The sequence below is a fragment of the Scyliorhinus canicula genome, chromosome 27, assembly GCF_902713615.1.
Source record: "Scyliorhinus canicula chromosome 27, sScyCan1.1, whole genome shotgun sequence".
Taxonomy (NCBI): Eukaryota; Metazoa; Chordata; class Chondrichthyes; order Carcharhiniformes; family Scyliorhinidae; genus Scyliorhinus; species Scyliorhinus canicula.
In genome coordinates, this window is record NC_052172.1 from 16,421,765 (window position 1) to 16,433,846 (window position 12,082).

General features: G+C 52.8%; 1 protein-coding gene across 1 annotated transcript in view; it reads right to left on the reverse strand.

Annotated features, from left to right (window-relative positions):
• Positions 1–1,511: 1,511 nt before the first annotated feature.
• LOC119958014 (G-protein coupled receptor 4-like) overlaps positions 1,512–12,082 on the reverse strand; it is a 44,285-nt gene continuing 33,714 nt past the window's right edge. The window contains exon 2 of the mRNA XM_038786273.1: positions 1,512–3,074. Coding sequence (XP_038642201.1) covers positions 1,735–2,796 — 1,062 coding nt within the window. The 5' untranslated portion in view covers positions 2,797–3,074 and the 3' untranslated portion in view covers positions 1,512–1,734. The remainder of the gene's footprint in view (positions 3,075–12,082) is intronic.

The following is a 12,082-nucleotide window of genomic DNA, read 5'->3' on the forward strand; positions in this document are numbered from 1 at the left end:
CCTGGGAGGGCGCAGTGCCCAGCCTGCGTTGTGTTCGTGGAGAACCGATGCCAGTTGGGAAGGTGAACTGGCATCACTGGTCTCGATGCCCAGGGTAAAGGATGGGGGTGGGGGACACGAGAGGGAGAATCACCTCTTGATCGTCGTGTGAGGATGTTGGGGGAGGGACGGATCGAGCTCCGCTGTGATAGGCTCTCCTCACGCACATTAGCCAGAAAATCAACCTGCCAACAGACGTTGGGTGCAACAATCCCACCCCCCCCCCCCCCCCCCCCCCCCCCCGGCCCGGTGGAACCATTCCCCACCATTCAGGGAGAACTGTGGGACAAAAAGCACATTTCTGTCAACACTCAGTATTCGCTGATATGTACCTGGACAGGTGAACTGTATGGGCACTGAATCCCCCGTTATTTACATCTTGGGGGTTACCATTGGTCAGAAACTGAACTGGATCCAGCCATATAAATACTGTGGCTGCCAGAGCAGGTCAGAGGCTGGGAATCCTGCGGAGAGTAACTCACCTCCTGACTCCCCAAAGCCTGTCCACCATCTACAAGGCACAAGTCAGGAGTGTGATGGACTCTCCACTTGCCTGGATGAGCGCAGCTCCAACACTCAAGAAGCTCGACACCATCCAGGACAAAGCAGCCCCGCTTGATTGGCACCCCATCCACCGCCTTCAACACTCCCTCCCTCCACCACCGACTCCCAGTGGCAGCAGCAACTCGCCAAGTCTCCTTTGACACTACCCTGTGACCTCAACGCCAATTATTTCCGCACTGTCCCCATATCCCTCGATAGCTATAGGTGCAAGAATAGGCCATTCGGCCCTCGAGCCAGATCTACCATTCAACTGGAAAGACAAGGGCGGTAAATGTATGAGGGACACCACCACCTGGAGGCTCCCCCTCCAAGTCACTCACCATCCCAATTTGGAAATATAATCGGCCGTTCCTTCACTGTCGCTGGGTCAAAATCCTGGAGCCCCCACCCTAACAGCACGGTGGGTGTACCTACACCTCAGGGACTGCAGCGGCTCAAGAAGGCGGACTCACCCACCACCTTCTCAAGGGGCAATTAGGGATGGGCAATAAATAGTGGGACTAACCAGTAACCCTGCATCCTGTGCAAGAATTAAAATAATAAAATGAATACCTCGACCGGTTGTAAGACTTTGGCTAAATTATATCGAGCGGCTTAAAGCATTCTATCGACCAGGCGATGCAGTCCAGTACAAGTAACGCCAAATCCCAACTATTTGATAGTGGGTGTTTTAGGCCGTGTTCCACTTTGACAGTACGTCCAGGCGCAGGGGGGGGGGGGGGGGGAGAGCGTTTTCAAACTGGGGGGGGGGGGGGGGGGGGTTGCTAATTCTCCTGAATTGGGCGTTATTAGGGTCAAAGTTGAGGGGGTTAAGGTGAGATTGACTATGAGGGACATTATTGGGAGATTGGCAAGACGCCAAGATTAGACCGTTTCCCGCTCACCCACGACAAGATGACGTGCAAGTAGCCACTCGTGAGAAGGAGGCTGAAAACCCGACATTGGGAAAACAAGGAAAATGGAGGGCTGGCGGTAAGGATTCTGAAGGAATTCAAAATGATTTAAATAAGGTTTTTTTTTTAAAAACGTAAATCATTACCGCGCACAGGAATGTTACAAAAAATACATTAATGAAGGTGGCAATACTATAACATCTTGTAACCCTTCGATTTTATTTTAGTTCTTCATTCCTTATATGCTCAAAGTCTTCATCGGGATGCAGTCCTCCCTCAGCACCACCAAATCAATGTTGAAATATTGGGATTTTTTAGAGGAGAGTGGAGTGTCGAGAGTGACTGACCGAGCAATGTCCGTCGACTTGGAGCCAGCAAAGAACTTCAGGAGGGGCGCCAGGCCCTTTGTCATATCACTGCGGGCCCCCTCGTTGACCAGACAGTAAAGGATGGGGTCAGCCACGCAGTTGAGGCTGGTGAGGGCCAGTGAGACATGGTAGGCCGTGAAGACGTTCTCCTCGAAGCTGCAGTCCCAGGGTCTGCTCAGGTACATGACGCTCCGCAGGAGCAGGATGATGTGGTACGGCGCAAAGCACAGCAAGAGGATAATGATGAGGCTCAACGCCAGGCGCTTGATCTTCGCCTTCTCCCCCTTCTCTGTCGACAGGTTCCCTTTGATCGCCTTGAGGATTCCCTGGTAGGAGAAGAGCATCAATATCCAGGGGAACAGGAACCCGATGAAAACTCGGTAAAGGTTCATCTGTGCTACCCACCTCTCCATGGGGTACTTCTCAAAGCAGAAGGTGTGGTTGAAGCGGTCTTCGAAGAGCTCGTTGTGGAAGAGAGGGGCACAGTTGGCCCCAATCTCGATTGTCCAGACCACCACGCTGGTGATGACCGCGGTTTTCACCCGCCGGATCTTGGCGAACCTCAATGGGTGGGCCACGGCCAGGTAGCGGTCAACCGAGATACAGCTGAGGAAGGCAATGCTGATGTAAATGTTGGTGTAGAGGATGAAGCCAAAGAGTTTGCAGGATTCCGGGCCCAGAATCCAATTGTCCTGGTGGAGGAAATAGTTAATCCACGGCGGCAAGGTGGCGATGTAGAGGAGGTCGGAGATGGACAGGTTGAGGAGATAGACGCCCAGCTCGTTCCTCTGCTTGACCTGCAGGTACGCTGCCCACAGAGCTAGGCAGTTGGTCGGCAGTCCAATCACGATGACGAGGATGTACAGGGTTGGTGGGAAGAGGCTGTCGAGTCTGGAATCGACGTCGCAGCTATCATAGCTGGTGTTGCACATTTTGGGTTCTGCACAAGCTTGGCGAGCTGTCACAATCTTTGTAACCCGGTCAAACCCATCGCCCGGAACACATCACCAGCCGAGTAACTGACAGTGAAGATCAGCCAACCCAGCCAATTCACAATGTTCCATTGACGAGTGAGCGACTGCTTTCGCTAAAGGCCGAATTCCAACAATGAGACGACAATCTTAACAAACTGTGCCCAGCGTCGCCCCAATCATTTGAAAGTTAGGTGGCACAGGCGTTGGATGCTGATGGGTGCCCTGTCGACCAGTGCCTGAAAAACAAAACGGAATTACTTATTTTAGCAATAGTCGCTACGATACATCGGGTCACTGTACAACAGTTAATGGGCCTGCACCATTCTGCTCTCCTGCTGGTGAATGGTTCCATATGCAAAGCAAATTCCTCCCTCAATGTGGGCGGCACAGGGGTTAGCACTGCTGCCTGGCAGCTCCAGGGTCCCAGGTTTGATTCCCGGCTCGGGTCAATGTCTGTGCGGAGTCTGCACGTTCTCCCCCGTGTCTGCGTGGGTTTCCTCCGGGTGCTCCGGTTTCCTCCCACAGTCCAAAGGTGTGCAGGTTAGGTGGATTGGCCGTGCTAAATTGCCCCTTAGTGTCCAAAGGTTAGATGGGGTTACAGGATTACGGGGTTAGGGTGGGGGAGTGGACCCAAGTAGGACGCTCTTTCACAGGGTCAGCGTAGACTTGATGGGCCAAATGGCCTCCTTCTGCATTGTGGGGATTCTATGATACCATGAATATCCCATTCTTCACATTTGGAACTCGGGAGCGTGCATCCTCAAGCTATTCAACTGTGGTGGGCAGACAAACCTGATCAAGACATCACCCGAGACCCAGACTTTTCACATCTCAGAGGATAGTATTTATGCAAGGGAATTTCTTTTTTTAAATTAAAAAAAAAATTTGGAGTACCCAATTCATTTTTTTCCAATTAAGGGGCAATTTAGCGTGGCCAATCCACCTAGCCTGCACATCTTTGGGTTGTGGGGGCGAAACCCACGCAAACACGGGGAGAATGTGCAAACTCCACACGGACAGTGACCCAGAGCCGGAATCGAACCTGGGACTTCGGCGCCGTGAGGCAGCAGTGCTAACCACTGCGCCACCTTGCTGACCACGCAAGGGAATTTCTTTGACTGATTTTTTACAAAACCATTTGCCCAAGCAGAAGAATGTATGAAATGGACACAGGGATTCCGATCCATCAACTCAATCTACACCTCCCGCTGCCTGGGGAAAGCGGGATGCATGATCAAAGACCCCTCCCACCCGGCTTACTCACTCTTCCAACCTCTTCCAATCGGGCAGGAGATTGAAAAGTCTGAGAACACGCACGAACAGATTAAAAAACAACCTCTTTCCTGCCGTTACCAGACTCCTAAACGGCCCTCTTATGGACTGATCTAATCTCTCTGCACGTTTTCTCCACAGAGTAGTACCACACTCCGTATGCTTCACCCAATGCCTGCGTCTATGTATTTGCATAGTGTGTTCATCATATGTCCTATGTTTGTCTCATGTATGGAATGATCTGTCCGGACTGAACGAAGAACTTTTCACTGTACCTCTGTACAAATAAACCCAAATCCAAATCCAATCCCTCGAGGCTGTTCCGTCCTTCAATAAGATCATGTTGGATCTTCAGCCTCCGCTCCCACCCGCTCTGCGGATCCTTGGCTCAAATGCCTTTGATGCAAGGGAGTGCGAGGAACTGAAACCGCATAAATACCTGTACCAGCATCTATTTGAAACAAGAAAGTAATTGATGATACTTGCACCTGGCGTTTTTGTGGTTTGACACTGGCATATCTTCAGTGGCATCCATTTGACCCCAAGACCTCGGGAACCTATCTCTGGCTTTAACATTGATTCCTGTGGGGAACCGTGCTTCTCTTAAAGTGTCGCTTATCAGTGAGGACTCTCTGCAGCTGGTGCCTGGGAATGCATTGCAAGTGCAGGGCTAAGGATCAAGTGCTGGAAAGTGGAATTAGTTTGGGTGGCTCATCTCTCAGCCAGCACAGACACGATGGGCCGAGTGGCCCTTTTCTGTAAACACTCTGATGATACTAGTTAATGAAGGTGGCACAAATGCTAATCTCATAGAATCATTGAATCCCTACAGTACAGAAGGAGGCCATTCGGCCCATCGAGTCGTCACCGACCCGCCACTGGAGCACCCCACCTAGGCCCAGCCCCCCCTCCCCCGACCTGTCCCCGTAACCCCACCTAACCTTTTGACACATGGGGGTAATTCCGCCTGGCCAATCCACCTATCCCGCGCATCGTTGGACTGTGGGAGGAAACCGAAGCACCCAGAGGAAACCCACGCAGACACGGGGAGAACGTGACAGCTATTGAAACAATGGCAAAATGAGGACGCTGTGGGGAGGGTCGTCCAGTCAGGTCAAAGGTGCATTGCTAGAAAATCTGCCCCAAGTCCTGAGGCAGTCTGGCGCACGTGACCCCAGACCCCACAGCAGCGCGGGAATTGCAATGGTTCAAGGTGCCATCTCATCCACCACCTTCCTACGGGCAATTAGGGACGGGCAACGAATGCTCACATCGTAAGAAGAAATTTTTAAAAAGCAGAGTGTTCAGGTTGGAGTTCCGGTTGCTCGAAGCAAGGAAAGGTTTCCCGGCAGAGGGCCCGAATGGCTTTGGACGCTGGAGGCTAATCTTCACTCGAGGCGTGGACTAGCGGGGTCTAGATTGAGGTTCCAAACATAATGGAAATTAAACCCATGTGGTTTCTGGGGCGGCACGGTGGTTAGCACTGCTGCCTCACAACGCCAGGGACCCGGGTTCGATTCCCGGCCTCGGGTCACTGTCTGTGCGGAGTCTGCACGTTCTCCCCGCGTCTGCGTGGGTTTCCTCCGGGTGCTCCGGTTTCCTCTCGCGGTCCAAAGATGTGCAGGGTAGGTGGGGTTATAGGGTTACGGGGTGGGCGGGAGTGGGCCTGGATAGGGTGCTCTTTCGGAGGTTCGTTACAGTCTCGAGGGGCCGAAGGGCCTCCTTTTGGCTGCAGGAAATTTATGGTTCCAAGTGGCTGGATTTACGCTTCGACAAACGATCACCCTGGAGGCGAAGGTGATAGTGATTCCTGGTGTGACTGAGTTCCGACAGGGACTCACAGCTCCGGGAAAGGAGGCCTCCCGTGCATGAGGTCCTGGATTTTGGCCCTGATGTGCCGACTGGGCGATCTGGGCTGGCTAATCCCCCAGACGGGAAGCTCTAACTTGGATGACCTCCCGGGGCCCTGAGAGAATGACGCAGAGAACACAAAAGCACAGCCCCCACCGCGCCCAAACTGACAACTAACGCCAGAGATGTTGAGTGGAGTTTGCGGGCTTCGTGTTGGCTGACAACTGATTGTTAAGCAGCCCCTATGTTGACTAAACATTTAAGTCACTGTTGACTCCACACCGGCCCCCATCCTGGTAGAGACTACCTCCATTGTGAACTTTGCAACAGAGCCCAGGGTCCTGTGCAACGTTTGAGCAGGTTCCGCATTCCGGACGCCTAATTGCCCGTGTCCGTGTGTGGATTGCGTGCCTGCATATTCCCCCGTTGAATGTTGCCGATCCGGTTTGCCCACTCCGATGTTCCGCTGGTGTCTCAAAGCTGTCTCTGCACCCACCTAAACTCCAGGGCGCTCCTGTGGGATCATCGCCATGAAAAGGGGACGGCGTCGGTCGCTATGGGGGGTCCACCAATCTGTAGGGCCCTGCTCCCCTCCCAGAGGCCACAGAGGTAACGGTAAATGTGACTGTACACGTTCTGGCTCTCTCGAGGCCAGTGGTTATTGGGTTCGGGCACAGAGCATTACATAGCACAGGAACAGGTCTGCGTTGCTGTTTATACTGCATGCTACCCCTTCGAACATGCGAGCCAGGAACAGGAGTAGGCCACTCGGCCCCTCCAGCCTGCTCCGCCATTCAATAAGATCATCCCACCCTCACCTTTCTCCCTCATGCGCAATCCACAGACTCAGGGGAATGCTCCGGAATCCCAGGTTCAAATCCCACCAGGGCAGACTGTGAAATTTCAATTCACTAAAAAAAAAAAATCTGGAATGAAAAGGCTAATGATGGCCACGAAACCCGTTGTTGTTCGTCGTAAAAACCCATCGCTTTCGGGAAGGAAATCTGCCGTCCTTACCCGGTCTGGCCTACATGTGACTCCAGACCCATATAGCGATGGGGTTGACTCTTCACTGCCCCTCTGAAATGGGCCCCAAGCGAGACACTCAGTTCAAGGGGCAATTAAGGATGGGCAACAAATGCTGGGCCCGGCCCAGGGAGAACCAAATCCTGTGGAAGAATAAACAAAAAAAAAAGATTTGCCTCCACCACTCCCCCAGGGTAGCCAGTTCCACAAAAGCACCACTCTCTGGCCGGTGGAATTATCAACTGCATTTGCCGCCTCAAATTGTGGCCTTCCCACCATGAGATAGATTTGCATTTATATAGCGGCCAATGAATGTTACATAGAACATAGAACAGTACAGCACAGAACAGGCCCTTCGGCCCTCAATGTTGTGCCGAGCCATGATCACCCTACTCAAACCCACATAACCGAACAACCCCCCCCCCTTAACCTTACTTTTTATTAGGACACTACGGGCAATTTAGCATGGCCAATCCACCTAACCCGCACATCTTTGGACTGTGGGAGGAAACCGGAGCACCCGGAGGAAACCCACGCACACAGGGGGAGGACGTGCAGACTCCACACAGACAGTGACCCAGCCGGGAATCGAACCTGGGACCCTGGAGCTGTGAAGCATTTATGCTAACCACCATGCTACCCTGCTGCCCCCTAAGTGCTTTACAGCCAACGTGGTACTTTTTGAGGTGCAGTCAACGTTGTAATGTAGGAGTGGAATCCTGCCCTCGATGCCAATGCTTATCAAACCCCCTCGTAATTTTAAAGAGCTGTATCTGACCCCCCACCATAACCTTTGCCTAAATGGGGCTGGATTCTCCGGCATCCTAGCCGCGGATCTCTCGGTGGCAGGAGGCGGCTCGCCGTTCACTGGCGGCAGGACTCTCTAGTCCCGCCGCTCTCAATGGGGTTTCCCATTGGTCCCACCGCCCGCCGTCGGGTAACCCACGGGTGGGGGGGTGCGCCGCCGTCCGCCCATAATCCTTCCCGGTCGGTACAGCCAGCCATGGTTTGGTTGTACAAGGTGCTGCCGGTGTCGCCGTGGGTTTTTATTTGCCTCTGGCTTCAATGGCGGCGCTCCCGGAATCAGGAATAGGCCCAAACGTAATCACGGGCACGTCAAATTGTCCTTTGGGCGACATTTCCCACAGGCGGGAGGGAGGTCAATGGGCTTTTGAAAAGCTCGCCGCATTTTCCAGCCCCACCCCTTCTGTGACAGGGTCGCAGAATTCAACCCCATATCTAACAGCGCCCAGAATCTGTCCAGGTACAAATGAAATCTTTTCAATCATCTATTTTGCCAACGGTGGCATGTTGGACCTTAATCCTCTTGAACTGTTTTGGTATCTCTGTTGGGCAGCCCGGTAGCACAGTGGTTAGCACAATTGCTGCACAGCTCCAGGGTCCTAGGTTCGATTCCCGGCTTGGGTCACTGTCTGTGCGGAGCCTGCACGTTCTCCCCCGTCTCTGCGTGGGTTTCCTCCGGGCGCTCCGGTTTCCTCCCACAGTCCAAAGATGTGCAGGTTAGGTGGATTGGCCGTGATAAATTGCCCTTAGTGTTGGGTGGGGTTACTGGGTTATGGGGATAAGGTGGAGGTGTTGACCTTGGGTAGGGTGCTCTTTCCAAGAACCAGTGCAGACTCGATGGACCGAATGGCCTCCTTCTGCACTGTAAATTCTGTGAACGAGAAACGATTTAGATCGACTCGCACCAGATTCTGCCCGTCTAAGGTTTCCATCCAAGCCCAGATCTGATGAATCTAATCCACAAAGTTTCTCCACAGGATTGTTAGTGTGTGGAACGAGGCCGCTCGGCCCATCTGGTCTCCGCCTCTTTCTGAATGAGCAATTGCCTTGACGCCGTCCTCCCACCTTCTCCCCCTAACGCTGCACGCTCTCCCTTTTCCGATAACAGCCCCTTTGGTTGAACGCCCTCCCTCCTCTTTCTGCTGACTGGGTGAATCAGAAGACTCCCCATCTCAGTATTCGAGCACGCAAAAAGAAAATCAAGTGAGGCACTCCGACGCAGTACCCGAGGGAGCGCCGCAGTGTTGGGAGCGCTGTCGTCCGGATGAAACGCTTGCACAGCGTGAGGGAAATGAGCGTGGCGGGAGACATTCCTGCCCAATATTAACTTCCTCCATCAACCTCGCAAGCCACGAATCAGCTGGTTACTGTTGCATTGCTGTTTGTGGGATCCTCCTGTGCCCTGTGCCGCACTGCGACTAGAATTCATTGGCTGTAAGGCGCCTTGTGACGTCTGGTGGTCATGACAGGCTCTAGATAAATGCAAGCTTTTTTTGTGGGTGCGAGGGAGTGGCAGGGGTCAACCGCAGGGTCCAGGAGCTAGAAAATTATGCCCATCATTTTGTCAGTGACCATGTAACTACTTGTTTTCAAGGCAAGAACATTCCCCAATTCCCACAAGTTTGTTTGCTCTGGCCGCAGAATATTATCATGCTTTGGCAAGCCACTGAAAGAAATTGCGCCAAATGCAGATTCCCTCGTGGGTATATTCTCCTCGGCAGTCAGACCCTCCTCAGAGTGAACAGTCATCGGCGTAGAAAGGCCATTTTCTCCCCAGTACTCTAACTCTCGAATCACGGTAGTTAATGGTGGATGGCGCTGTTGAATCACAGCGCCAGAGTCCCGGGTTCGATTCCCGGTTTGGGTCACTGCCTGTGCGGAGTCTGCACGTTCTCCCCCGTGTCTGCGTGGGTTTCCTCCGGGTGCTCCGGTTTCCTCCCACAAGTCCCGAAAGACGTGCTTGTTAGGTGAATTGGGCATTCTGAATTCTCCCTCCGTGTACCCAAACAGGCGCCGGAATGTGGCGACTAGGGGCTTTTCACAGTAACTTCATTGCTGTGTTAATGTCAGCCTACTGGTGACACTAATAAAGATTATTATACATTTTCCCCCCTTTATTGCTCCATGGGAATGTGGGTGACATTGGGACAAGGCCAAGCAATTGTTTCCCATCCCTAATTGCCCCTCACACTTGAGGGTCTCGCTCGCCCATTCCTTGGTCAACCCGGAGTCACATGTAGGCATCATAAAACGGATTACCTGGTCGCGATCGCCTTGCTGTTTTTGGGATAATATTCATCTTTATTGCCACAAGTAGGCTGACATTAACATCGCAATGAAGTTACTGTGAAAAGCCCCTAGTCGCCACATTCCGGCACCTGTTCGGGTACACGGAGGGAGAATTCAGAATGTCCAATTCACCTAACAGCATGTCTTTTGGGACTTGTGGGAGGAAACCGGAGCACCCGGAGGAAACCCACGTAGACACAGTGAGAATGTACAGACTCCACACAGACAGTGACCCCAAGCTGGGAATCGAACCCGGGACCCTGGAGCTGTGAAGCAGCAGTGCTACCCACTGTGCTACCGTGTTGCCCCAATCTTGCGCTGTGTGTGTTTCCTTTACAACAGTGATGACACTTCAAAAGTACCTCATTGGCTGAAAAGCACTTCAAAGTATCCGGAGGTTGTCCATAGAGCACGTGGAACCCTGTAGTTCAGAAGGAGGCCATTTGGCCCATTGAGTCTGCATTGACCCTCTGAAAGACCCGATCAAAGCCCGCTCCCCCTCCCTATCCCTGTCCCATCTATCCTGCACATCTGTAGACAGTGAAGGGTAATTTAAGCTGGCCAATCCACCTAACCTGCACATCTTGCACCTTCTGAAAAGATATGCGGGTTAGGTGGATTGGCCGTGCTAAATCGCCCCTTAGCGTCCAAAGATTAGGTGGGGTGACGGGGACAGGGCGGGGGATTGGGCCTCGGTACGGTCTTTCGGAAGGTTGGTGCAGACTTGATGGGCCGAATGGCCTCCTTCTGCACTGTAGAGATTCTATGATCTTTGGACTGTGGGAGGAAACCGGAGCACCCGGAGGAAACCCACGCAGACACGGGGAGAACGTGCAGACTCCGCACAGACAGTGACCCGAGCCGGGAATCGAACCCGGGTCCCTGGCGCTGTGAGGCAGCAGTGCTAACCACTGCGCCGCTGTGCTAGAGAAACCAGAGTCTCTCATTCGCTGAGGACTTTTACAGATTCAGATCTGTGAGAACCGTCATTGGGAGCAAAGGTGCTAAGAGGTGGGAGAAGAAATTCCTCCTCATTTGTATCTGAAATCCCGAGTTCGAGATTCTTCCATGAGGGGAAATATCGGCTGGAGACCTCTGTTCCCACCGGCAGCGTACATCCGCCCATGGCTTTCCCGACAGCAATGGGATGGCTTCAATGGAAAATCCCGCTGACGGCGTGGAGGGGGGGGGGGGGGGGGGGAGGGGGTGGGATTAACCGGAAAATCCCACCCACACTCTCGGCATCCACCTCATCCCGCCCCCTCAGAATCTTACACATTTCAACAAAGTCGCCTCTCGGTCTTGCAAACTCCGATGCGCATGGGCCCAGCCTGCTCAACAAAGAACAATGAACAAAGAAAAGTACAGCACAGGAACAGGCCCTTCGGCCCTCCAAGCCCGTGCCGACCATGCTGCCCGTCTAAAATAATATCTTCTACACTTCTGGGGTCTGTATCCATCTATTCCCATCCTATTCATGTATTTGTCAAGATGCCCCTTAAACGTCACTATCGTCCCTGCTTCCATCGCCTCCTCCGGCAGTGAGTTCCAGGCACCCACTACCCTCTGTGTAAAAAACTTGCCTCGTACATCTCCTCTAAACCTTGCCCCTCGCACCTTAAACCTAAGCCCCCTAGTAATTGACCCCTCTACCCTGGGGAAAAGTCTCTGACTATCCACTCTGTCTATGCCCCTCATAATTTTGTCGACCTCTATCAGGTCGCCCCTCAACCTCCGTCGTTCCAGTGAGAACAAACCAAGTTTATTCAACCTCTCCTCATAGCTAATGCCCTCCATACCGGGCAACATGCTGGTAAATCTCTTCTGCACCCTCTCTAAAGCCTCCACATCCTTCTGGTAGTGGCGACCAGAATTGAACACTATACTCCAAATGTGGCCTAACTAAGGTTCTATACAGCTGCAACATGACTTGCCAATCCTTATACTCAAAGCCCCGGCCAATGAAGGCAAGCATGCCGTATGCCTTCTTCACTACCTTCTC